This window comes from Eptesicus fuscus, chromosome 1 (assembly GCF_027574615.1).
Source record: "Eptesicus fuscus isolate TK198812 chromosome 1, DD_ASM_mEF_20220401, whole genome shotgun sequence".
Taxonomy (NCBI): Eukaryota; Metazoa; Chordata; class Mammalia; order Chiroptera; family Vespertilionidae; genus Eptesicus; species Eptesicus fuscus.
In genome coordinates this window covers 81,384,388-81,408,688 of record NC_072473.1, presented here as the reverse complement: position 1 = coordinate 81,408,688, position 24,301 = coordinate 81,384,388, and the positions used below count along the sequence as shown (strand labels likewise).

Here is a 24,301-nt window from a genome sequence, read left to right as displayed (position 1 = left end):
GCACTAATATTTAACTTTAAAAAATTAAAACTTTCACAAAATGTTAATAGCTCTAAAATAGATTATTTTAAGCTAACGGCATGAAGCTTGTACTCTCTCTAAATTTCAAGCAGCCAAAAATTCATATTGAGGCACTATTCATTTTCTTAAGAGTTTGAGTCAAAGAACTGCTATCTACTTCAAGGTGGATTTCTGTCATGGTCTCCATTCGTAGACATACAGACTGCCATACCAAACAAAGTGCAAATAACTATTTCAGAAAACTACAATGCCCTCTCTTAGACAGCTATTTACTTTAGGAATAAAATAACACAAAAATATCTCAAATTCTTCTACAAGCTATAAAGATGAGAGATAAGGGTAATGATTTTTACAGGCCATGGAGCTGAAAGGAGTTGATTCAGAGGGTCATAGTACTACAAGTTTAAAGGTCTTATGCCTTTCATAAGGCTTTTTGTAAATCACCATAGAAGTTGATTAAAGTGCTTGCCATAGCTGTGTCTACTGCAGACTGAGGAATCATCCCACGCAGATCCATCTGAATATAGCCTGTCAAAAGACTCTGGCTCGTATTGTCTTTAAGTGGAACACAAAACCAACTGCAGGGATGGTTATATCCATGAACAAATTCTGGTCTCTTCTCACTCCAGTCAAGGCTGATCCCACAGGATAAAAGCCCTCCATTATAGTCCACAGTGTAGGAGAAATCAACAAACTCTCTTGGGGAAATGATATTCCAAAGCTGACCAGCAGTAGTGTAATGAATCACAGAGCAATTATCTTCAAAGTTCTCCAAAATGTCCAATGAAGTCATTAAGCTGTCCCAATCCAAGCGACAGGGACCTGGGTGTATATGGTCCATTATACCATTAACAACACCATCTATTGTTGGAGACCGGGTGTAAGCTGACATGGTCCTTGCACCTAAAGGGGCTAGCAAGGCTTGGCCCCCTACCCACACAGTTTTACCAAGCCTGTTTGGATGGCAGTTATCAGTAGAATGAGAGCAACCATTCATGGCTTACCAAGAAGTCTGTAACTATTTACTGAGATTTGCTGTACTGAGAATCTGCCTGATTTGCTGTGCCGAGAATTTGTCCTTCTGCTCTGTCTCTCCCTTAGAGATTAAGAGGAACAAAGAATACATTCCTCTTCACAGACCTCCTATTCAGTGTTTGTGTATAAAAGGCATTACATAGTTAATAAATACACTACAGTCTCTCGTAGTACTCCCGATACCACTGTCCTGCTTTCTTTCTTTTCTTAATTCCCACCTCCCTACCTCAGCCTGGTTCAACCTGTCAGGCTGGGCCTGACAATTTATAATACCTTGGGCTTTGAAAAGGTACCCATTAAATTCTTCTGAAGGTTTTCTCCAAATCATGACATCTCTCGTTTTCTTTGCAACATGCCACTTATCATCTTCAATGCTGTGGTACTGGATGAGAATGTTTTTAAGTTTAGTTGCAAAGGCAGCAGCATCAGGCAAGCCTTCCACTTTTTTTTTTCCCCCGAGAAGAAGCGAGGAGTGAGGGGTACCAAGCTAGGAAGTGTCATACTAGGAACCGACTCCCAAATTAACAATTTATGAGTTGCAATTTCATTTTTCAAATTGTCTCACAGATTTCTACATCATTGAAAACTATATTTATCCAAGTCAGCTATTAATTGGAAAGGGCCTGGACTTCTTCTTTTTTTATGAAATATCAATTTTAAAGTCACTTGAAATATCAATTTTAAAGTTCTTTTAAGAAATTTCTAGTCCTCTACTAGTAAGAAAGTTATGCTATTAATTTGCTGAGCAAACTCTTTTCCATAGATTGAACAAAAGCAAATAAGCTTCAGCCCAAGCCACTTTTTAAATTATAACCAATTCCAATTGGCAGGATTCAGTTAATGAGGTTTTATGGTAGTAAATTATTCAGCCTTTATTTCCATGGTATGCATGGTAAAATAAATTGGAAATAAATCCTTTCACAAGGATTACCAAAAGACAACCATTTTGATGACATTCTGCTTCTGAATTTAACTGCTATTCAAATAAATTGGAATCCCAACACCCATAACCCTTCACAGGAGAGTGTTTGCTGCCATCTACTGATGTTAGGCAAGTACACAGGAGGCCTTGTTTAGTATTCTAAATCATAAAACAAGCTTTCAAAGTGACCTATTTCACTGGAGCCATTATAATTTGCTTTTATACAATTTAATAAAGGAAAAAACATTGTGACACAATAGGGAAAAAAGAGACAAAAATGAGCAACTCAAAATCAAAAGGAAAAAAATGATAGCAATACCAGAACCATTTCCTACTAGAGCAATTTCCTAAATAAGAAACATATTATTTATTTTAAACTACAATGATTTAAGAAATCATGAAATACTACTATTTGGAAATAGGGTTCATGATGTAGTTTCAATGGCAGAAAAGCCCTTCAATGTATTCTCCTACATATTAAACTAAGTTGAACTCTACTAAAACATTATCACTTTAGTATAATGAAAATTTTGATTCATAAGAAAATGAAAAATAATTATCTAACTTAATTTCAGTTCTATGTGAGGGCAGATTAAGAAAAGGGTTTTGAGTGAGGAATGTTGGGGGTGGTGAGGAATAAGACGAGAAAGTGATTATGGGGCCCAGAAGAGACAGGCCAAGGACAAATCTCCTGCATTGCACAGTTCTGCTGACAGTAAGTGCCTTATGAAAAATTTCACTTAAATGTAGGGTTTTCTTTTTCACAATTTTTAAAATCATCACCTGAGGATATGCTTTTATTGATTTTAGAGATAGAGGAAGGGGAACAGAGAGAGAAAGAAGCATTGCTATGAGAAAAATATCTATCAGTTGCCTCTCATATGCTCCCTGACCAGGGATCAAACCTACAACCTGGGTAGGTGCTAACTCTCAACCCTTTGGTGCACAAGCTGACGCTCCAACAAACTGAGCCACCTGGCTAGGGTGGTTTATTTATTTTCCAACAGATTCAGACAGACTACAATGAACAAGCCAGGCCCAAGCTATCTGTCTGTGTAAAACTGAAAGATGATCTGTCCATTTCAACCATTAGTGATCCCATGGTCTAATCCCCACAATCAGTATCTGCATAAAAGATAAATAGCCTGGGGGCGTTTTTATTTGAACTGCCCACCTCATTGTAATTTGATCCCTGATATTGAAGGTGAGGTCACTATTACCTCTTCTCTATGCCTATGATGGAGGGTCCACTCTGGTATGGGCTATAGGCATTTCCTCTACCTCCCTGTCTCCTGTCCCTATCTCCTTTATATTTCAGCACAGGCTCCTCTACTACTTCCCCAAGTTTCAAGGTTCTCATTGACCGCAAGGTTCTCACTGACATCTGTATAGGAGCCATACATCTGGAATTATTACTGATTTCAAACATTGTGTCTCACTAGAAGACCCCATGCCCTATTTTTTAAATCTATATATAAAAACCCAGTGACCAGAACAGTGGAACGACCAGAACATCCGGTGGCTATGATGTGCATTTTGGCAGCCAACCAGCCTGATCCAGGCCCAGCTGGCCCAGCCCCCAATCGGCCCCCAACACCCCAATCGGAGGTGGGGCCAGACACCAACTGCCCGCGGTCCCTCCCCCCCACCAGTCCGGCCCAATGGGCACCTATTGAGGCAGGCCTGCTGGACCCCACCCATGCACATATTTGTGTACCGGTCCTCTACTATTGAATAATATGGTTGCTCCCTTTTTGAAAAAGTAGCATAATAAAATATTCTACTATTTATTGTGCTAGGTGTCTTACATACTTTACACTTCATTTAGTCCTCAGAAAGTCCCTATTATATTTTATCGTATTATTATCTCTATTTTTCAGATGAAGAAACTGAAGTTCAAAGTTGAGTGACTTGCCTAAGGACATATAGCTAGTCTATATTTATGACTCAAACTCAGTTATGATTCATTTCAAAGCCTATCTCATTGTATTATCTTAATAAAGCTTTTATACTTATGCAATAAAATAGTTACTACCACTTAACTTTTTTTTGCATTCTAATCCTAGATTTATTCAATACAACTCTTTTTCTCTACACAACAAAGTATAAACACATTATCTAAAATGCTACAAAGTTACCAAAAAATTCAAAACAGAAAATTTATAGTACTGACTGTACAATCATAGCCAAAAAAAGCAATGTACACGTTGTCAAGGTAACCCCAAAGACTACCATGAAGGGGGAGAAGGTCTGTGATGACCTTGCAGAGCTCTCAATTTGCTCACCAATTTCATAGAAAAAGGAGATGTGGCATATGGATATATGTGTATGAGTGCATGTGAAAACAGAACCATTTACAGCAACTAATATGGGATGTTTAACTCTAGAGGTCAGAAGAACTCAAGCAGGGGAGCACTGCCAGGTTAATAGAAATAGCAGCTGCACAAAAGCATGCCCTTTCCTGGAGGATCCTCAGGCTACTAGACTGGCCCTAGGTCATCTATGGAATGGAAAAATGTGCTCCCAGGCTCAGGCAGCACTGCCACCTGGAACCCTGCTCTGTTCCTGCTCTGTTAAACTGACTCTCAGAGACTGGAAACGTGGGAACTTTCTATTCAGGAAACTGTAGAGCATCTTCATAGGCACAACCCCAAATGAAAAACACTTCTGCAGCCAAACTTGGCCTTCAGAGGAAATGTCTCAATGCTCCTTTGGAAGGCTGCCCCTGACTGAGGATTTGTTTCCTACTGACTCTCCTTCAGTTAGAAAAGTGACATAATTGAGTTGGATGGGATATAAGTTTCAGGGCAGAGCTTCAGTGGCTTGCTTATCAGGAGGAATTTGAGCTGGAGTGGCTTCTGTGACTGCAGCTGCCAAGGGAGCAGGATCACCGAGGCACCAGGGACCTGAGCCTCTGGGAGCATGACCTTCTCCTCATCCGTGGGGGTGACTGACACCACATGGGAGGTGTTGGTAGCATTCTCCTGAGAGGACTGAATCTCTTGGGGGGTGGCCTAGGCCAGGGGGACCACACAGCAGTGATGGTGATTTCCTGGCCATCAATTTGTCCTCCATCCATGTGTTTCAGCACCCTCTCAGCTTCATGTGGATTCTCAAATTCCACTTATGCACAGCCTTTAGATAGATGGGGGTGCATCCTTTCTACAGGCATGTCAATCATTTTAATTTTCTCATAGGTGGAGAACATCTCCATGATGTGAACCTTGGTCACATTCTTGGTGAGCCTACCAATGTGTACTTTGGTGGGTTTAGGGGAAGGGCTCCACCTTTACCTTTCCTTTCCATTTTTTTTTTTTTTTTTGGTGGTTTGGATTTGGAGCGGGTACGCTGCCTGTTGTTATGTCTACACCGAGAAGGACTTGGAGAGCCGGAAGAGATGCTGGAACTGGAGTTTCTGGATGTGCTGGAACTTTCTGAGCGGCTTAATGCTGATGAAGAGGTAGAGCCGCTGCTTGAGCGAGTGCTAGTACTGGAAGTAGAGCTGGACCGAGACCTCGTGCTGCTGCTACCAATGGAAGCGCTGCTCCTCTGAGTTTATCCCTGCCACAATCCTTCTTGCTTGACTCCTTGGTGGCCCCTTTATCTTTAGAGCGATCCTTGGACTTCTCATCAGAGTGGTCTTTGCGTTTGGTAGGAGAAGGAGCCCTAGTGCTGGACTTTTTATTATTTTCTTTGACTCTTAGCAAGCTCTTCTTTTCACTCCTGATAAATCCATTCTCCCCTTCTGAGGTGTTCAAAGCAGCAATGGCGGTCTCACTTATCTGAACTCTCACTTCTAACTTCAGTCAGAGAAACGATACCTAATCGATTGCAAATTACGCCAAAGTGCAGCATCTTCCTGCCACCGTGTTTCCTCCTGCTCTCCTCAACCGCTGAGGTCCATGCCGCTCAGTAGTCAGGGTTAGGGAGCAGGAACATTACTACCACTTATTGACCAACTATTTTGTACAAGATTTTTACATGCATTATTCTCATTTAATTATTAAAATGCTATGAATTTGGTACTATTATTATAGCTATTTTTATGTGAGGAAAAAGAGGTCCAGAAAAGTTAAATAACTTGCCCAAAGTGAGACACTTATTGTCAATCGTCTTGTAATTTAAATTGGGGCCTTTCTGACTGCAATACCTGTCCTTTCAGCCATTGGTAGAGCTACATAAAATCCATCCTATAGAGAGAGTACAAATGTGTAGTTATGATTTGTATCCCAATTTGACAGATAAGGGACTGAGGCTTAGAGGGGTTAAATAACTCATTAAAGGTCACACACAGAGTGACAAAGTGGCAGAGAAAGGGCGTCAGAGGGTGCTGGTGGAGCAGGAATAGGAAAGACTGACTTTGCAGACTATGAAGTATAGCCCAGCCTGAATCTGATTCATGAGAAGTAATCTCCCATTTCTTTAGAGGTTCTCCCTGCCAAGGTCTTATAAATACAAGGTAGGGTTGGCTGTTATAGCTGGCCCACTGGCCAGGGGGAAAATGATTCTCTCTAGGCCCAAACATTTTCCAACAGAGAAGAAAACAATTTTAATTTTAAAAAATCAAAGGTAGTTTTTGCCTCTTCATCATGTTGCTCAATTCAGAACAGAGTAAACAACAAATTATAAAGTAAACAGATCCAGTACTATTACTGTTTGCAAGCAAAGCCATATTTTGGCCCAAGAAAATAATGCTTGTTTCTCTGTCACTGAAATTAAGGAATCTATAAATTTAATTATAATAAATCTAAAACAGATACCAAATAACAGTCATTTCTACTAAAATGAGGCTATTAGATTTTTAACATCTAATAAATCTCATAGGTCATGTCTACATGTACAAGATAAAGGAAAAAAATGAGGCAATTGTCTAAGTAACTGAACTGAAATTATTAAGGCAATTCTTTCATTTTCCCTTTCTTTTTACATATATAGACAGTTGAGACATGCAGATGCAAAATGGGTAGTGGAAATAGTGTAAGCTTCAAATGCAATCAGATATGAATCCAAACTCTGGCTCTGCCAGTCATTAGTGAAACTTTTTGAGGCATAACGTTCACTGATCTATAAAATGAGGCTATTAAAATCTACCACATGGATTGTTGTGAAAAGTAAACCTGATAATGTATGACAAGTGGCCACCACATAAAATAATAAATGGGAATAATTACTGTTATTACAGCAAATAGTATTAGCACTAGAGGCATAATTAATCGTGTATAGTAAAGTCAGTTGGCTAAAGTTCAGCAATTCCAGTTCTGAGTGCTCACAGACATCTGCAACCTGAACCTTTGTCTTTCTAAAATACCCCTAGCTCAGAATGTCTCAACCTCAGCATTGTTGAGGGGAAAGGAGGGTGTTGTCATTTATACTGTAGAGTACTTAGAACCATCCCCAGTCTATCCTACTAGATGCCTGCAGCACTCCCTATGTCGTGACAATAAACATGTCTCTAGACATTGCCAAATGGCCCAATGACCACGTCTGTAGAGTCTTCCTGTGACCTATAGCACCCCTGAACTGTTCTCTTTCTTTTCAGAAACCTTTTAGATAGACATTTTCTTGAAATAAAATGGCCTCCTATTTGTTAATTGTATCACACAATTAAATCTTATCTTCAAAATAAAATTGCAAGTTTCTTGATGTCAGGAAATTGTTTTTCTATTGTTTCCTTAAAAAATTCTGTTATACAACATACAAGGTGGAGCCCAGTAAAGATATATTTGTTTGCTTATTTTTTTCATCCATTTACTCAAGAAGAATTTGTTAAGTGCCTTTACACTGAGTGGCCAGATTATTATGATCTCTGAACACATAATAATCTGACCACTCAGTGTGTGTGTGTGTGTGTGTGTGTGTGTGTGTGTGTGTGTGTATCTTAGAGGCCCAGTGCATGAATTCGTGCATGGGTGGGGTCCAGACAGCCTGGTCAGGGGGAGGGGACATGGGCAGTTGGCCGGCCTGCCTGCTGGTTGAACTCCTGGTCAAGGGGATAATTTGCATATTAGCCTTTTATTATATAGGAATATACACTGAGTGGCCAGATTATTATGCGTTCAGAGATCATAATAATCTGGCCACTCAGTGTATATGTACCAGACACTTTATTAGAGATGGACATACAGGAAAAGAAGACACCATCCCTACCTTTGAAGAGCTCACAGTCTAAGTGAAGGAAGGTGACAGATTAGTATAATGTGATATTTTTTGTCATAAAGGCAGCAAAGAAGAAGGATACTTAATGACTGGGAGAGACAAAGAAGGCTTTCCTAAGGAGGCAACACTTGAGCTAAGGTTTGAAGGATAAGTAGTAACTAGATGAGGGCATTGATTGCAGATAACTAGTAGTTTATTAAATGCTCTTGTAATATGATTTTAATGAATATATTTCATAGACTTTTGACTCTTTCAGCAGAGAATGTTTTTTAAAGCTCTTTCACCCAGCAAGCTAACTGGAAGAGTGTTTTTGCAAAACTGGAGTGACTGTGTATACACAAGCATGTACACACTAATGACACTGTGGAAAGGAGGCTGGACTATCAGCATTTGCTGACCATGGCCCCTCTCCATATAGAAGTGCTCCTAAATTAAGGGAAAAGGATATATTATTGTGGTTTCCAGTTTTGATGGACTCTGTGGGGTTTTTATAGACTTATCTATCATGATTGGTCAGTTGGGAGCCTTTGGGGTATGATCATAGGATATGTCATCAGACTGTTTTCTTCCTTTTGGGAGTGTAATCTTAAAATAAAACTTACTGCTTAATTCATTTTGTAAAGTTTTCAGCTTAATTAATGTTTTAAGTGAACATATTTAGTTTCTGTCAAATTAGGAGTGTGAGAAAGAGAGTGATCTAGAATACACAGTGAGTCTCAAACTTTACATCTTGTGACTTCAGGGAGTCTGGAGTTCATACAAGCAGATTCAAACTTCTAAAGAATCAATTCCAATTCTATTTAAAGATAAACCATTCCATGAAAAAAGTAATTATGGCAAAAGACTCACTCAGCTTCTCTAGGATCTCCTCATCTGTCATCTTGGATTTTTTCCTTTGTCGATCTGTGTTTCTATACAAAGTACTGGAATTGGCATTCTCAGCAGAAGACGGTGTGACCTCTTTACTTGGTGCTGCTGGTGAAGCAATGGATTCAACCACAGAACGAGTATAGATCTTAAGGGTAAGAAAAATAAATGTTCTACAATTAAAACAGCAGCCCAGGAAAGAGTATGAAGTCAAGACACTGTCATATCAGTGAGTTGTAGTTGTGTGTTTTTTAAATAAAGATAAAATTTCAAGGAGTTTTAGGTTCACAGCAAAATTTAGGGGAAGGTACAGAGAATTCCCATATACCCCTCGACCCCCACACATGCATAACTTCACCCATTATCAACATCCCCTTACCTGACTGGTGCATTAGTTACAATTGATGAACCTACACTTACATCATAATCACCCAAAGTCCATAATTTATATACAGTTCACTCTGGGTGTAGTACACTCTATGGGTTTGGATAAATGCATAATGAGATTTATCTATCTTTATGGTATTATGCAAAGTATTTTCACTGTCCTAAAAATTCTCTGTGCTCTGTCTACTCACCCCTCCTCCTACCCTGCAACCCAACCTTCAGTGAGTTTTATAAAACAAGTGATTTATATATAAAAAACACACTTTATGTTGCTTCAAATATACTGCCCTTGAAAGCTCTGAGGAGCTAGTCCTTTGTGACCCCCATATAAGCTGTCCTAATTCTGGTACTAGTGCCTCTGCTCATGTGAGTCTTCCTATTTGATTCACATGAATTTTCTTCTCAATCTTAACCTCTGGAGCAGTTTTATAACTTAACACTTATTTGTATACTAGAGGACCAGTGCATGACATTCGTGCACTGGGGGGGGGGGGGGGTGGGTGTCCCTCAGCCAAGCCTGCAACCTCTTGCAGTCCGGGACCCCTTGGGGGATCCGACCAAAGCCGGCAGTCAGACTCCCTCTCACAGAACAGGGCTCTCCCCTTGCTCCTTACTGCCTGCCTACAGCAGAGGTGGGAGAGGCTCCTGCTGCCACCACTGCGCTGGCCAGCCATGAGCCCAGCTTCTGGCTGAGTGGCACTCCCCTTGTGGGAGCACACTGACCACCAGGGGGCAATTCCTGCATTAGGTGTCTACCCCCTGGTGGTCAGTGCAGGTCATAGTGACGGGTCATTCCGCCATTCGGTCGATTTGTATATTAGGGTTTTATTATATAGGATTATTTGGTATTATTCCCTAATTGTGAAGTGCTAATCTTGTATCTCAAGTTTGGAATATAGTAAGATCAATAGGTACTAGTTGATTAATTAAACTCTGATTATATGACTGTTCCAAATGACATCTTTTGAATCATTTGGAAATAGTCACTTGTTACTTACTGATTTTGTATGCTCAGGTCTTGGTGCTATAACTGGCGGGGGTTCATTGTCATCTTCTTCTTCTTCCTCTTCTTCATCTTCTTCTTCAGAGACAGGAGGAGCCAAAGGAGGCTCTGATGCTGTTTTTGTACTCTTATGACAAAAACAAAGTTAAAAGACCAGGTATTAACTCCTCATTGCTTCCCTTCAGAAATGAGACAAGGGGAATGAAATATTTAACCATGTAGGGTTAGGAGGGAATTGCATCTTTTACAAAGGAGCAGAACCATCTAAAATTTGGTGTCCAGGACTTGCCCACATCTAGAGATACATTCAGATTATGGTTTAAACAAATTAAATTTTTAAAAAATATGCTTATTTTCCACGGAGCCAAAAAAGTGAGCTATTCGTTTATTATTTTAAAGTTCCATTTTTTTGTAAATCAATGAATATATTTTAAAAATCAAATGAATTACTATTAAAGCTTTGAATTTGTTCTGGGCAGATTGTCAATTTATTGATTGACAGTTTGTTAACCATAAAAAGGTTATTTTGTGCTTATAGATCAGAGCATGTGTATGGATATCATATTAAGACAGCTCTGCAAATACTAAGTATAAGCAAGCCCATGAATGTTTCTTCCCTGTTCTGCCTCCTAAAATGAAACACTCAAAAAGTAACAGACATGAAGATCTAAGGAATATCCATCTTCATAAATAATTATTCAATTTTAACCAACAGGTAACTGGTGACTTGTAATGCTAAAAATGCAATAACACCAGCACCAAATACAACAATGACCATAATATCTAGGGTCAGTTCCTGATCATTCATGTCAATACAGGGGTAAAATGGTACCAAAGTTGGATTTTGAAACAACTATGGTCGTAGCTCTAAAACTGTGGTCCCCAGATCAGCATCATTAGCATTAATAAGGAACTTATTAGAAATTCAAATTCTCAGGCTCAATCCAGATCCATAAAAACTCTGGAAGTAGGGCCTTGCAATCTTTGTTATAATAAGCTTTCCAGATGATCTTAATACAGGTACAAATGTAAAAAACAGTGAACTATGATATAGATATGTGTTTTCCAATATGGCAGCCACTAATGATACATGGTTATTGAACACTTATAACTGATTAGTCTGAATTGAGAAAAGTTGTAACTGTAAAGTGCATACCAGATATTAAATATGCAATATGCAAAAATTGATATTTTCTTATGCTTTTTATAGGATATATATATTGACATGACTATATTTTGAATATATTGGGTTAAGTAAAATATTTTATTAAAAATAATTTCACCTACCTTGGCTGGGTGGCTCAGTTGGTTGGAGCACTGACCCTTACACCAGAAAGCTGTGAGTTCAATTCCTGGTCATGGTATATACCTAGGTTGTGGGTTCAATCCCTGGGAGGCAACCAATCAATGTTCCTCCCTCTCTCTCCCTTTTTCTCTCTCTAAAAATCAATAAAACATATCCTCGGGTGAGGATTAAAAACAATAAAAAATAATTTCACCTATTTTGCCTTATATTTTTAAATATGTCTGCTGGGAAATTTAAAGTTACATATATGTTAAATAAGTTAAATTTCTGTTGGAAACCACTATTATAGATGTTTTTTTTATTTTTTGTTTTGTATATATAAATATATATTTGTTTATTCCTTGAATTATACTAGCTTAGGCTAATCTTAAAAAGAATTTTCATTTCTCAAGGACAAATCTCCAAAGTCAGATAAAGTCTACTAGTAGATTTACACAAAAAAAAAAACAACCCTTAGTTTATGATTACAAGTTCACTGTGGATTTTCTACAATCATGTAGAAACCTATGATGGAACAATAAGGTATAATCATGTATTTGATTGGAGCCAGAAAGGTTTATCTCTTGAGAGAAGGAAGACACCTTAAAGTTTATAAATGAGTATTTGAAAGAATATTTGATTGCCTGATATACATACTGAGTGGTTTATAGATTGAAGTGTATATGCTTGATATTGGTTTTCTTATTTATACACCTATATTTATTCTCTCTTTTTTTTTTGTCTAACAAATCAGAAAATTATTTATTTACTAGAGGCCTGGTGCACGAATTTGTGCACTAGTGTGGTCCCTAGGCCTGTCCTGTGGGATCGGGCCGAAACCGGCTCTCTGACATCCCCCGAGGGGTCCCAGATTGCAAGAAGGTACAGGCCAAGCCAAGGGACCCCACCAGTGCATGATCAGGCTGGGAAGGGACTTGGTAGGTTGGCCAGCCGGGGAGGAACTGTGGTAGGGCTCCAGGGCATGTCTGGCCCATCTTCTTGGTCCGGATCAGCCAGACCCCAGCAGGAAGCTAACCTACCAGTCAGAGTGCTTTGATTGGTTGAATGGATGAACGGACAATTAGCATATCAGGCTTTTATTATATAGGATTGTGGCTGTATGAAAAACAACATATAGATAATGACATTAAGTTTCCAGATGTAAAAAATCAGCTTCTTCTTGTGAAAAGATAACTCTTCAGGGCACTTCAGTGGGCTCAAGGAGAAATTGCTTTAGGGTATTGGTATTTGCTTTTATATTCTTTTGTTCCAGAAATTTCTGTTCTATCTTATGCCAGCTGGTTTTAAGAATGCAACTAATCACTGTTCCTTGGTAGAAGGGAAGAAACTGCATATAAACTGAACATACTTTATACGGCAAATAATGCTATTTTATCTATTAGGCAAAATGAACCATGTACAAGGATAATAAGCCATATGTGGGCCTGGAAAATGTTTTAAGTGAGAAATAAATCATTAACTCCAAAATACCACAAGGAAACTATAAATTAATTGTTGTCTAATTAAATTTATATTAAGTATAACTACACTAGAGGCCTGGTGCACGAAATTCGTGCACTGGGGTGTGTGTCCCTCAGCACAGCCTGCACCCTCTCCAATCTGGGACCCCTCGAGGATCAGGCCTAAAGGGGCAGTCGGACATCCCTCTCACAATCCAGGACTGCTGGCTCCCCACTGCTCACCTGCCTGCCTTCCTGATTGCCCCTAACTGCTTCTGCCTGCAAGCCTGATCAACCCCTAACCACTACCCTGCCAGCCTAATTGATGCCTAACTGCTCCCCTGCCAGCCTGTTTGCCCCTAACTACCCTCCCCTGCAGGTCTGGTCACCCCTAATTGCCATCCCCTTCAGGCCTGGTCCCCTCCAACTGCCCTTCCCTGCAGGCCCGGTTGCCCCCAACTTCTCTCCTCTGCCGGCCTGGTCACCCACCCCTAACTGCCCTCGCCTGCAGGCTTGATAACCCCCAACTACCCTCCCTTGCAGGCCTGGTCCCTCCCAACTGCCCTCCCCTGCTGGCCATCTTGTGGTGGCCATCTTGTGTCCATATGGGGGCAGCCATCTTGTGTGTTGGGGTGACAGTCAATTTGCATATTACTCTTTTATTAGATAGGATTACTTACTCTCAATAGTATAATACAAATATAAAATTTAAAAAGCAGCCTCAAATTGAAAAGCAGGCCAATGAACAGTCATCTTTGACCACATGGGAGCAGCCATCTTGTGTGTTGGAGTGATGGTCAATTTGCATATTATTCTTTGATTAGATAGGATAGAGGTCTGGTGCATGGGTGGGGGCCAGATGGTTTGCCCTGAAGGGTGTCCTGGATCAGGGTGAGGGTTCCCTTGGGGAGTGGGGCGGCCTGGGTGAGGGGCCTGTGGTTGTTTGTAGGCTGGCCATGCCCCCCAGAGACCCAAGCGGAGGCCCTGGTATCTGGGATTTATTTATATTCTATAATTGAAATTATGTAGCCTTGAGAGGAGCCAAGCCTCCTGCTTGCTCCATGGCCACAGCCATTTTTGTTGGGATTTATTTATCTTCTATAATTGAAACTTTGTAGCCTTAAGCGGAGGCCAAGGCAGGCCAGGGCAGGAGGAAAGCTTGGCTTCCTCCATTGCCGGGGAAACCCAAGCCTCCTGCTCTCTTTGTGGCCGCAGCCATCTTGGTTGGGTTAATTTGCATACTCACTCCTGATTGGCTGGTGGGAGTGGCTTGTGGGTGTAGTGGAGGTACAGTCAATTTGCATGTTACTCTTTTATTAAATAGGATATTAACTAGTAATTTAAATTTAGTAATTATAGGAATTTTATTACATTAAAAACAAATAGTAGGGTAGATTGTCTTATTTAGCAACAGTTCTTGAGTATTCACAATGATTTCCAATAAATTATACCTAATCACAAATAAAATGTTATCTGTAATAAAATAATTTCAAAATTATTACTTAAAAAATCACTTTTAAAAGTTTACCACAAAATATAAATTGGGATATAGGTGCACTTTAATATATTTGATACAATGCATCATGTGGCTTCCATAAGTGAGATTGTATGTATATACAGAGAGAGAGCCTATGAGGATCTAAGAATGGTCCTGATGGCAAAAAAAATGGGCCAGGGTGTAGGTATATTGGCCCAGCACTTAAACTGGTACAAAGACCTACTGGCCAAGAGGCAACCCTACACATCTCAATTCTTATTATTTTACTAGAGAAAATCCATCTGCAATATTTCACTAACTATTTCTATCTTCAATATTCTAATTTCACATGTGGGACATTCCCCACATCCATGGATGGACTAAGGAATTAATTAGAAAACCTAAAGTTTTTTATCCTCTGAAAGTTTGTAGGGTGAAGGAAGACAGAAATTATAGTGTATTTGGGTCGAAACACTATGCTGGCATAATGGTTGTTTGGTTGGAGAGAATGTGTGGCCTCCAGTGGACATTCTGGTTTGGATGTTAGTTGGGCCAGGGAGAATTAACTAACCAGCAATATACCCAGAACACTAGACCATAGTACTGAGAACTGATATTAATCTGATTTCCTGTCCCAGTTAAATAATACTGGACTCAGTATACTTTTCTATTTCTCTATAAATAATACTGGGACTGGGCACACTTTTTCTCATATATTAAATAATACAAAACAGACTATATTTTTTCTGTTCTTATATTAAACAATATTGAGAACAAACAAAAATGATATAGCTTCTTATTTTAAGAAATACTTGTTTTGGAAAGATAAGACTGAACCAACTAAAGTACCATGGGAATGCAGATTGGTGCAGCCACTGTGGAAAGCAGTATGGAGTTACCTCAAAAAAATTAAAAATGGAATTGCTTTATGACCCAGCTATTTCCCTTCTGGGAATATATCAGAAGAAACCTGAAACACTGATTTGAAAGAATATATGAACCCCTATGCCCATTGCAGTGTTATTTACAACTAGAGGTCCGGTGCATGAAATTTGTGCACTTGGGGCAGGGGTGTCCCTCAGCCCGAATTGTGAGAGGGCACAAGCCAGGGACCCCACCAGTACACAATTGGGTCAGGGAGGGACATGGGAGTTTGGCCAGCTGGGAAGGGACCACAGGAGGGCTCCAGGGTGTGTCCAGCCCATCTCGCTCAGCTGGACCCCAGCAGCAAGTTAACCTACCGGTCGGAGTGTCTGTCCCCTGGTGGTCAGTGCACATCATAGCAACTGGTCCACTGGTCAAGTGTCTGCACCCTGGTGATCAGTGCACATCATAGTAACTGGTCGACCAGTTGACTGTCTGCCCCCTGGTAGTCAGTGCACATCATAGTGAGGGGATGAAAGGCCTTAGCATATCATTAGCATATTACGCTTTGATTGGTTGAATGGACAACTGGATGACCAGACAATTAGCATATTATGGTTTTATTATATAGGATAGCCAATATTTGGAAGCAGCCCATGTCCACCAGTAGATGAGCAGATAAAAAAAAGCTGTGGTACATTTACACAATGGAATACTACTTGGCTGTAAAAAAGAAGGAACTTTTAACCTTTTGTTACAGCATGGATGGACCTGGAAAGCATTATGCTTAGTGAAAGAAGCCAGTCAGAGAAAAACAAGTACCATATGATTTCACTCATATGTGAAATCGAATGAACAAAATGAACTAACAAGCAAAATAGTGACAGACTCATAGAGAGCAGACTGACAGCTGTCAGGGTTGGTGGGTTGGTGGGCTGGGTGGAGTGGGGATTGATCAAAAAAGAAAATAAGAGAAAAACTCATGGACATGGACAATAGTGTGGTGATTGAGCAGGAAGAGGGTATGGGGGGATAAATGGTTATGGACAGGGATTTGTCTTGGGATGGTCAACACACAATACAGTGTACTGATGATGTATTGTGGAATTGTACAACTGAAACCTATATAATTTTGTTAACCAGTGTCACCCCAATAAATTCAATAAAAAATTAGCCTGTTTACCAGGACTCTCTTCAAGCCCCTCATTTCACTGTATTTGCCAATCCAAAGCTATCTATCTATCTATCTATCTATCTATCTATCTATCTATCTATCTAAAACCCTAATATAAAAATAGACCAAATGGAGGAACAACCAAACAACTGAACAACTGGTCACTATGATATACACTGACCACCAGGGGGCGTGTGTGGAACATGGTGGGCGTCGGCCACAGTGGGATGGTGGAGCAGGTGAGTGGGGGTGCCAGACCAAGGTGGGGTGCTTGTTGCTGTCATCGTGGTGAGCTTCTGGTGGTTACTGAAAGTTATTTGCTCCTGTGCACTGCAGTCCTGCCTGGTGCTCACACCTGCTGCTGACACCAGCCCTGCTTGCACCTGCTGCTGGCCCCAGAGCTGCTGCTCACACCCACTGCTAGTGCCCGGCACCAGCCCCAATCGCTCAGCACTGTCAGCAGGTGTGAGCAGTGGCTGCCGGCCCCAATCACCCCTGAAGGCTTCTCCACCTCCCCCTGCTCCTGAGGAGTGATCGGGGCTGGCAGCCGCCTCTTGCACCTGCTGCCAGCACTGGAGCTGCTGCTCGCATCCACTGCTGGCTCCGACCCTGCTCACACACACAGCTGGTGCTGGAGCTGCTGCTCGAACCCTCTGCCAGCGCCCAGCGCCAGCCCCAAATGCTCGGCACTATCAGTAGGTGAAATTGGTGGCTGCTGGCCCCTATAGCCCCTGAGGACTTCTCCACCTCCCCCTGCTCCTGAGGGGCAATCGGGGCAGCAGCCACTCCTTGCACCCGCTGAGAGCACCAGCCCTGCTTGCACCTGCTGTTGGCACTGGCCCCAATTGCTCTGTGCTGTCAGCGGATGCAAGCTGGGCCAGCACTGTCAGTATGTGGGAGCAGTGGTGGCAGGAACGGGGCTGCAGGCAGAGAGGGGACCAGGGGACATGGCTGGAGGGGCAAGGTGGAGGATGTGGAGGATGGGCCAAGACCCACCCCTATGCTCACAGCAGACTCACGGCCCATAGTTCCTTTCAAGGTGCACAAATTTGTGCACTGGGACCCTAGTTTTAAACCTGTTCTTTACCTTGCAAGACCTGCTTCAAAAATCACACAGTCATGCACTAAAAACCTATAAATATTCTCCCTTGATATCCCCTTTTAAAGACACAGCTAATGCTATTGAGTTAGGACTCTTTCTTACTGCTCTAAGTTTAATAAACTTAGCTTTGCTTGATTAACAGGTTTTTCTAGTGGCTTTTTTAGGAGGCAAAGGTATAATGTTGCTACAATTTTCCTTCCAGGCTGAGAATTATTATGTCTAATATGTCTAAACTTACAAAAATAAAGATATACATATAGCAAATATTTTTGTCTTTTTGAAATTAGGTATTTTTGACCCTCATTATGCCATACACTGGGTCAGGAGAAATAATTCTTCATCTGGATTGGGTCCTGTAGTCTTAGAATTCCAAAGGGTTTGGTCTATCCTTCTCCCCCAACCCCCCCCAAAGACAAGTAAATACATGCTCTTACATATAATTTATTTTTTTATTGTTTAGAGAATTACAAATAGTAGTACATATGTCTCTTTTCCCCCCCCATTGACCTCCCCCCAGTCTCTCCCATCCCCCAGCACATGCCCAGACACTAAGGGGGTTCATAGATCTTTTGAAGACAATCCATGAACTCCAAGTTGTAAACCCTGTTCTAGAGAGTAAGTGTACACCATCTAGAGAAACTACCTCAGAAAACTCTCCTTTCTTTGAGTTAATTTTTAAAAAAAATTTACATATATTCATTTTTCAAATTTAATTTTTTAAAGGTCAAATGAATTAGATTTAAGAACTTTGGAGACTTTAGATAATGCAAGGTGTCATCTGGGCCACTTTCATTGTTTGTCTAAAATGCAGATATCAAAGTACCATTTCAGAACTACTCTGAAAGGCAGAGTCTTGAAATCTGCATTTTATCAGACTCCCCAGGCAATTCTGATGCACAATAAAGTAAATGAACCACTAATCTAGATGGACAAAAGTAATTCAGTACTGCAAATCAAAAGCACAATATGTCAAGTGCACATCCAGGTTCTCTAGGCACAAATCATGGCATATTCATATTTTTGCTATTACCTTCCACTTGGAATACTGGCCCAAGATTATAAATGCACTAGAGGCCCGGTGCATGAAATTCGTGCACGGCGTGGGGGGGTGTCCCTCAACCCAGCCTGCACCCTCTCCAATCTGGGACCCCTCGAGGGATGTCCGACTTCCTGTTTAAGCCCGATCCTACCAGGACTGCTGGCTCCCAACTGCTCACCTGCCTGCCTTCCTGATTGCCCCTAACCGCTTCTGCCTGCCAGTCTGATCACCCCCTAACCACTTCCCCTGCCAGCCTGATTGATGCCTAACTGCTCCCCTGCCAACCTGATTGCCCCTAACTGCTCTCCCCTGCCAGCCTGGTCACCTCTAACTGCCCTCCCTTGCTGGCCTGGTCCTCCCCAACTGTCCTACCCTGCAGGCCTGGTCCCCCCGCAACTGCCCTCCTGTCGATCTGGTCACCCCTAACTGCCCTCCCCTGCCAGCCTCATTGCCCCTAACTGCTCTCCCCTGCTGGTCTGATCCCTCCCCAACTGCCCTCCCCTGCTGGCCTGGGTTCCCCCAAACTGCCCTCCCCTGCAGGCCTGGTCCCCACAACTGCTCTCCTCTGCAGGCCTGGGTCCCCCCCCCCCCCCCAACTGCCCTTGCCTGCAGGCCCAATCATCCTCAACTTCCCTCCTCTGCCGGCCTGGTCACCCCTAACTGCCCTCCCCTGCAGGCTTGATTGCCCCCAACTTCCCTCCCTTGCAGGCCTGGTCCCTCCCAACTGTTCTCCCCTGCTGGCCATCTTGTGGTGGCCATCTTGTGTCCACATGGGGGCAGCCATCTTGTGTGTTGGGGTGATGGTCAATTTGCATATTACTCTTTTATTAGATAGGCTTACTTACTCTCAATAGTATAATACAAATATAAAATTTAAAAAGCAGCCTCAAATTGAAAAGCAGGCCAATGAACAGTTTTTAGCATTTAATGCAATAATATGAAAGAAGCTACCAGAGTGAGCAGTAAAGAAGATGTTATATGATTGTGGGAGGTATCAATGAATTCATTATTAATTATATAGCCAGTATTTAAAAACATTTAATGACTACAATAGTGCTTCTATTTTAATTCCCATCAAGGCTACTAGAGGATGCCAAAACTCGTGATTACTTCAGGCTATGTCTATAAAGGGTTGTCAATCCCATTAAATCAGATACTGTAGGATAGCTAAGTGTACTGGGAGTTTTCTAATGCAAAATAATAATCACAATAATATCAATAATAATAATAATAAAAGAAGAAGTGCAAAGTGCAGTCTCCCCTTAGAATAATAAGGAGAACACAAGGTGCAATTATCCATTCCTAAGTAACTGAGTCCCACTGAAATGATCCAACCTGAACTTAAGTGTCTAATTCAGTTCATTCAGTCAATAAAAATAAAGCCTTAGTCAAGCATTTTAATGAAATATGTTCACCTGAAATCCTGCCAGCCTTTCAAACTCAAGCTGTCCAAGAGGAAACTCAGCATTTTCTCACAGAAATTTGCAACTCCTGAAAGATGACACCCTATTTCTGGCCAACCACATATCATTTTTAAGCCTGCAATCACCTTTGACCTCAACTTCTTCTCCAAAATCTAATCATTAACCTAACCATCTTGGAAATTTGAATTTAATCTCCATTCCTACTGCCACTATCTCACTTAGGACCTCATTACCTCTGCCCTGGGGGCTTGCAATACTCCCCGAACTGATCTCCTTTCATCCAGTCTCACCTTCGGTCCTTAATTCATTCTAAACATTTGGTGTCAGACTACTCTTCTCAAGGCATAAGTTTTAATCATTTAACACTCTTGCTCTAAAAAACTTTGACCTTTCCACTATACACTGCAAAAAGCCATATCTCTAAGAATACCATTTAAGGGTCTCTATGATTTGGCTCCAAGTTAACTTTCAAGGCTTATTTCCTACTAGAGGCCCAGTGCATGAATTCGTGCATGGGTGGGGTTCAGGCTGGTGATCAGGGCTGATTGGGGCCATCACACCCAGTCCCCATTGGGGCCATGGGAGGTTGGCTGGCCTGGGGGAGGGGCCACAGGAGGTTGGCGGGCCATGGGGAGGGGCCACGGGAGGTTGGCTGGCCATGGGAGGTTGGCTGTGGGAGTGTACTGACCACCAGGGGGCAGCTCCTTCATTGAGCGTCTGCTCCCTGGTGGTCAGTGCACGTCATAACGACTGGTCGACTGGTTGTTCTGGTTTGTTGGTCATTCAGTCACTTAGGCTTTTATATATATAGCCTAGAGGCCTGGTACATGAAATTCGTGCACTGGGGGGGTGTCCCTCAGCCCAGCCTGCACCCTCTCCAATCTGGGATCCCTCAAGGTATTGGGCCTAAACTGTTAGTCGGATATCCTTCTCACAATCCGGGACTTCTGGCTCACAACCACTCACTTGCTTGCCTGCCTGATCACCCCCTAACCACTCCCCTGCCAGCCTTATTGATGCCTAACTGCTCCCCTGCTGGCCCAATTGCCCCCCAACTGCCCTCTGCTGCAGGTTTGGTCACCCCTAACTGCCCTCCCCTGCTGGCCTGGTACCCCCCAACTGCCCTCCCCTGCCAGTCCAATTGCCCCCAACTGTCCTTTCCTGCCTCCAACTGCCCTCCCCTGCCAGCCATCTTGTGGCAGCCATCTTGTGACCACATGGGGGCAACCATATTGTGCGAGGGTGTGATGGTCAATTTGCATATCACCTCTTTATTATATAGGTCTAGAGGCTGGTGCATGAAATTTGTGCACTGAGGGGGGGTGACCCTCAGTCCAGCCTGCACCCTCTCCAATCTGGGATCCCTCTCACAATCCAGGACTGCTGGATCCTAACTGCTCGCCTGCCTGCCTGCCTGCCTGATTGCCCCAACTGCCTTCCCCTGCCAGCCCAATCAACCCCAACTGCCCTCCTCTGCTGGCCCGGTCGCCCCTAACTGCCCTCCCCTGCAGGTCTAGTCCCACCCCAACTCCCTTCCCTCCCCTGCAGGCCCGGTCGCGCCAAATGCCCTCCCCTGCTGGTCCGGTTGCCCCTAACTGCCCTTCCCTGCCAGCCTGGTTGCCCCTAACTGCCTTCCCCTGCTGGCCTGGTCACCCGCAACTGCCCTCCCCTGTTGGCCTGATCTCCCTTAACTGGCCACACCCCTGCTGGCCTGATTGTCCACAACTACCCTCCCCTGCCAGCCATCTTGACCGCATGGGGGTGGACATATTTGACCACATTGGGTGGCCATCTTGTGTGAGGGCATGAGGGTCAATTTGCATATTATCTCTTTATTATATAGGATGATTCCCTTTCTTGCATCTCAGTCTTCATTCAAAATTACATCCCTTTCTCTCCTCACTACCATGTCCTTTTCCATGCTTTTCCTTGTGCTTTGAATGCCCTTCCCCATCTTCACAGATCCAAATCCCATGTGATTTTCAAGATCTAGCTCAAATGCCACCTTTTATATAAACCATTTTCTAACTCAACCTTCAATAAATATGTAGCAGCCACTGAGCTTAAGCCCTTGGGACAAGGGCATGCTTCCTTTAACTTTCCCAGCTAAAAGTAATCTATTTTCTCTGAATTCTCATAGCAAATGAACATCATTTAAAGTATGTAACATGATCCATATTGTGTTAAGCTTGTTTATGTTTATATTTTTTTCCCTTACTAAACTAAGCTCCAAATTTCCTAGTGATTTTAAGGAAGCACTTGATAAAAATATGTTTAATAAGTGAATATCCAGTGTTTTTATCTCCAAACAGTGATATCATATTTTTCTGATTTGGTAGAATATTTTGGTCACTATATAAATTTAGTTTTAATTCTACAAGCAAAACCAATAGAGGTAAGTTCAAAAAGGCCAATCTCTTAGGGAGTACAAACTGTTTACAAAATAAAACTACTACACAGATCATCTTAGCAGATTGATGTGTTAAATAGTTGACTTACCTAAAAAATAACAATATTTATTTGCTAGGTTACCTAGTCAGTATTACACAATAATGTTGTTAATTAAATCAAGGGGCATAAGTTATGTGTTGATCATGGAAGGTTGTCATTTTGTCTTTCCCATGTTGCTATTACCTTCCTTCACATGCTGTTTTCAGTGTTGCCCAATAAGCTGTCATGGCATAGAAAAAGGAGAAGGGGAGATGACCAGTGAGAATACTAGGACTATATTCTGTTGTGTTTTGGAGAATCTGAGTAAGGCACAAGTACCATTGCCTCACACAAGCCTTATGTATAAAGAGAATAAGTTTTTCCTCTTGTTACCATCTAAAAAAATGATAGTAATAGTAGCTTACAATTAATAAACACATAGTGTGTGCTAGGTAATGTACTAACTATATTATACGTATTATCACATTAAATATTCACACAAGTTTTAGGAGGTAGGTTATAGCCAGTTAAAGCTGAAGAAAGAGGCTCAGAGGAGCTAAGCCATTTCCCAAAGTTTTTTCAGCTTTTAAGAGGAGGAATAAGACTAAATACCTATGTCCAAGCCCTTAATTATTTTTTTGAATTTTATTTTTAATTGTGGTAAAACATATATAACATAAAATTTAACATCTTAACCATTTTTAAGTATATAGTTCAGTAGTATCAAATGTATTCACATTGTTGTGCAACCATCGCCACCATCCATCTCTAGAACTCTTTTTATCTTGTAACATTAAAACTCTACCCATTAACAATAACTCCCCATTTCTGCCTCTCCTAAAAACCACTTTCTGTCTCTAAGATTTTGACTACTTTAGGTAATGCATGTAAGTAGAATCATACAGTATGTATCTAAATTATACTTTTAAAAACCATTTTAAAAGATTCTATATCTAAAAAACTAGATATGCACAATTGTTTTCTATTGCACTACCAGAAACATTGATTACACAAAACTGTTTTAAATTTTTCACTTACCGAAGAATGGGCTGCTATGTATCCATGAGCACTTTTATCTGAAAAGTGAAGATAAAGCTGTCACCTTTGTTTCATAAAGACTGTCTTATTTAAAGGCAATACTTAAAAAAATAATAATAACTTCATGTTTTTGACCAGAAGGGAATTCTCCAATTCATTATTAAATAGATATTATGAAAATGATATTTTTCTTATAATTTACACCTTTATATCTCCAACATATTATCATGTTATAGACCTTTAATGAAGGCCTCAAGTGATTCTAATCTATATGAAGAAATGTTAAGATTACCGACTCCTGGATTGCAATGATTCCATACAGTAGTCCCCCCAAAGTGGGTGATATATTCAGGTTTGAAACCTGAGATAATACCAAATCTTGTGGGTGTGTGTGCGCTTGCATGCGCGTGCGCGCACACACACACACACACACATACACACACACACACACACACACACAGCACGTCCTGGAATAACATTATTTCATTCAACATTGCTTTCTAATAATGTTTATGAGATGCTGTAGTAACAAGTCTTGTTTATATCAATTAGCCTATGGTAAAATCTGTTTCATTATATATTATTTGGACACAGTTCCAAGAAACTATGGAAGACAT

The 24,301-nt window shown here is 41.4% G+C and overlaps 2 protein-coding genes and 1 pseudogene across 2 annotated transcripts in view; all 3 read right to left on the bottom strand.

Moving 5' to 3' along the window:
* The window catches only part of PAK3 (p21 (RAC1) activated kinase 3), a 184,090-nt gene that overhangs the window by 89,486 nt on the left and 70,303 nt on the right, over nucleotides 1–24,301 (bottom strand). The window contains exons 11-13 of the mRNA XM_054723775.1: nucleotides 23,685–23,722; nucleotides 10,387–10,518; nucleotides 8,984–9,149 (exon numbers count right to left, since the gene is read on the bottom strand). Coding sequence (XP_054579750.1) covers nucleotides 8,984–9,149; nucleotides 10,387–10,518; nucleotides 23,685–23,722 — 336 coding nt within the window. The remainder of the gene's footprint in view (nucleotides 1–8,983; nucleotides 9,150–10,386; nucleotides 10,519–23,684; nucleotides 23,723–24,301) is intronic.
* Nucleotides 290–3,407, bottom strand: LOC103301599 (stAR-related lipid transfer protein 4). The gene is made up of 3 exons (XM_054714630.1): nucleotides 3,260–3,407; nucleotides 1,318–1,497; nucleotides 290–882 (listed from the first exon to the last, which is right to left on the bottom strand). Exons 1-3 carry the CDS (start codon nucleotides 3,405–3,407, stop codon nucleotides 443–445), a joined length of 768 nt encoding a protein of 255 aa, XP_054570605.1. The 3' UTR covers nucleotides 290–442.
* LOC103301600 (RNA-binding protein with serine-rich domain 1-like) lies at nucleotides 4,809–5,832 on the bottom strand (annotated as a pseudogene).

Excerpts from the sequence above, each read along its gene's own strand:
- LOC103301599 (XM_054714630.1), bottom strand. The coding sequence starts at position 3,407 with ATGTTTGAAATCAGTAATAATTCCAGATGTATGGCTCCTATACAGATG. Across the intron at positions 1,498-3,259 it reads TAGGGACAGGAGACAGGGAG|TGGAAGGCTTGCCTGATGCT; the intron begins GTAGAGGAAATG and ends GAAAAAAAAAAG. Across the intron at positions 883-1,317 it reads AGCCCAAGGTATTATAAATT|ATGGTGTTGTTAATGGTATA; the intron begins GTCAGGCCCAGC and ends CTCCAACAATAG.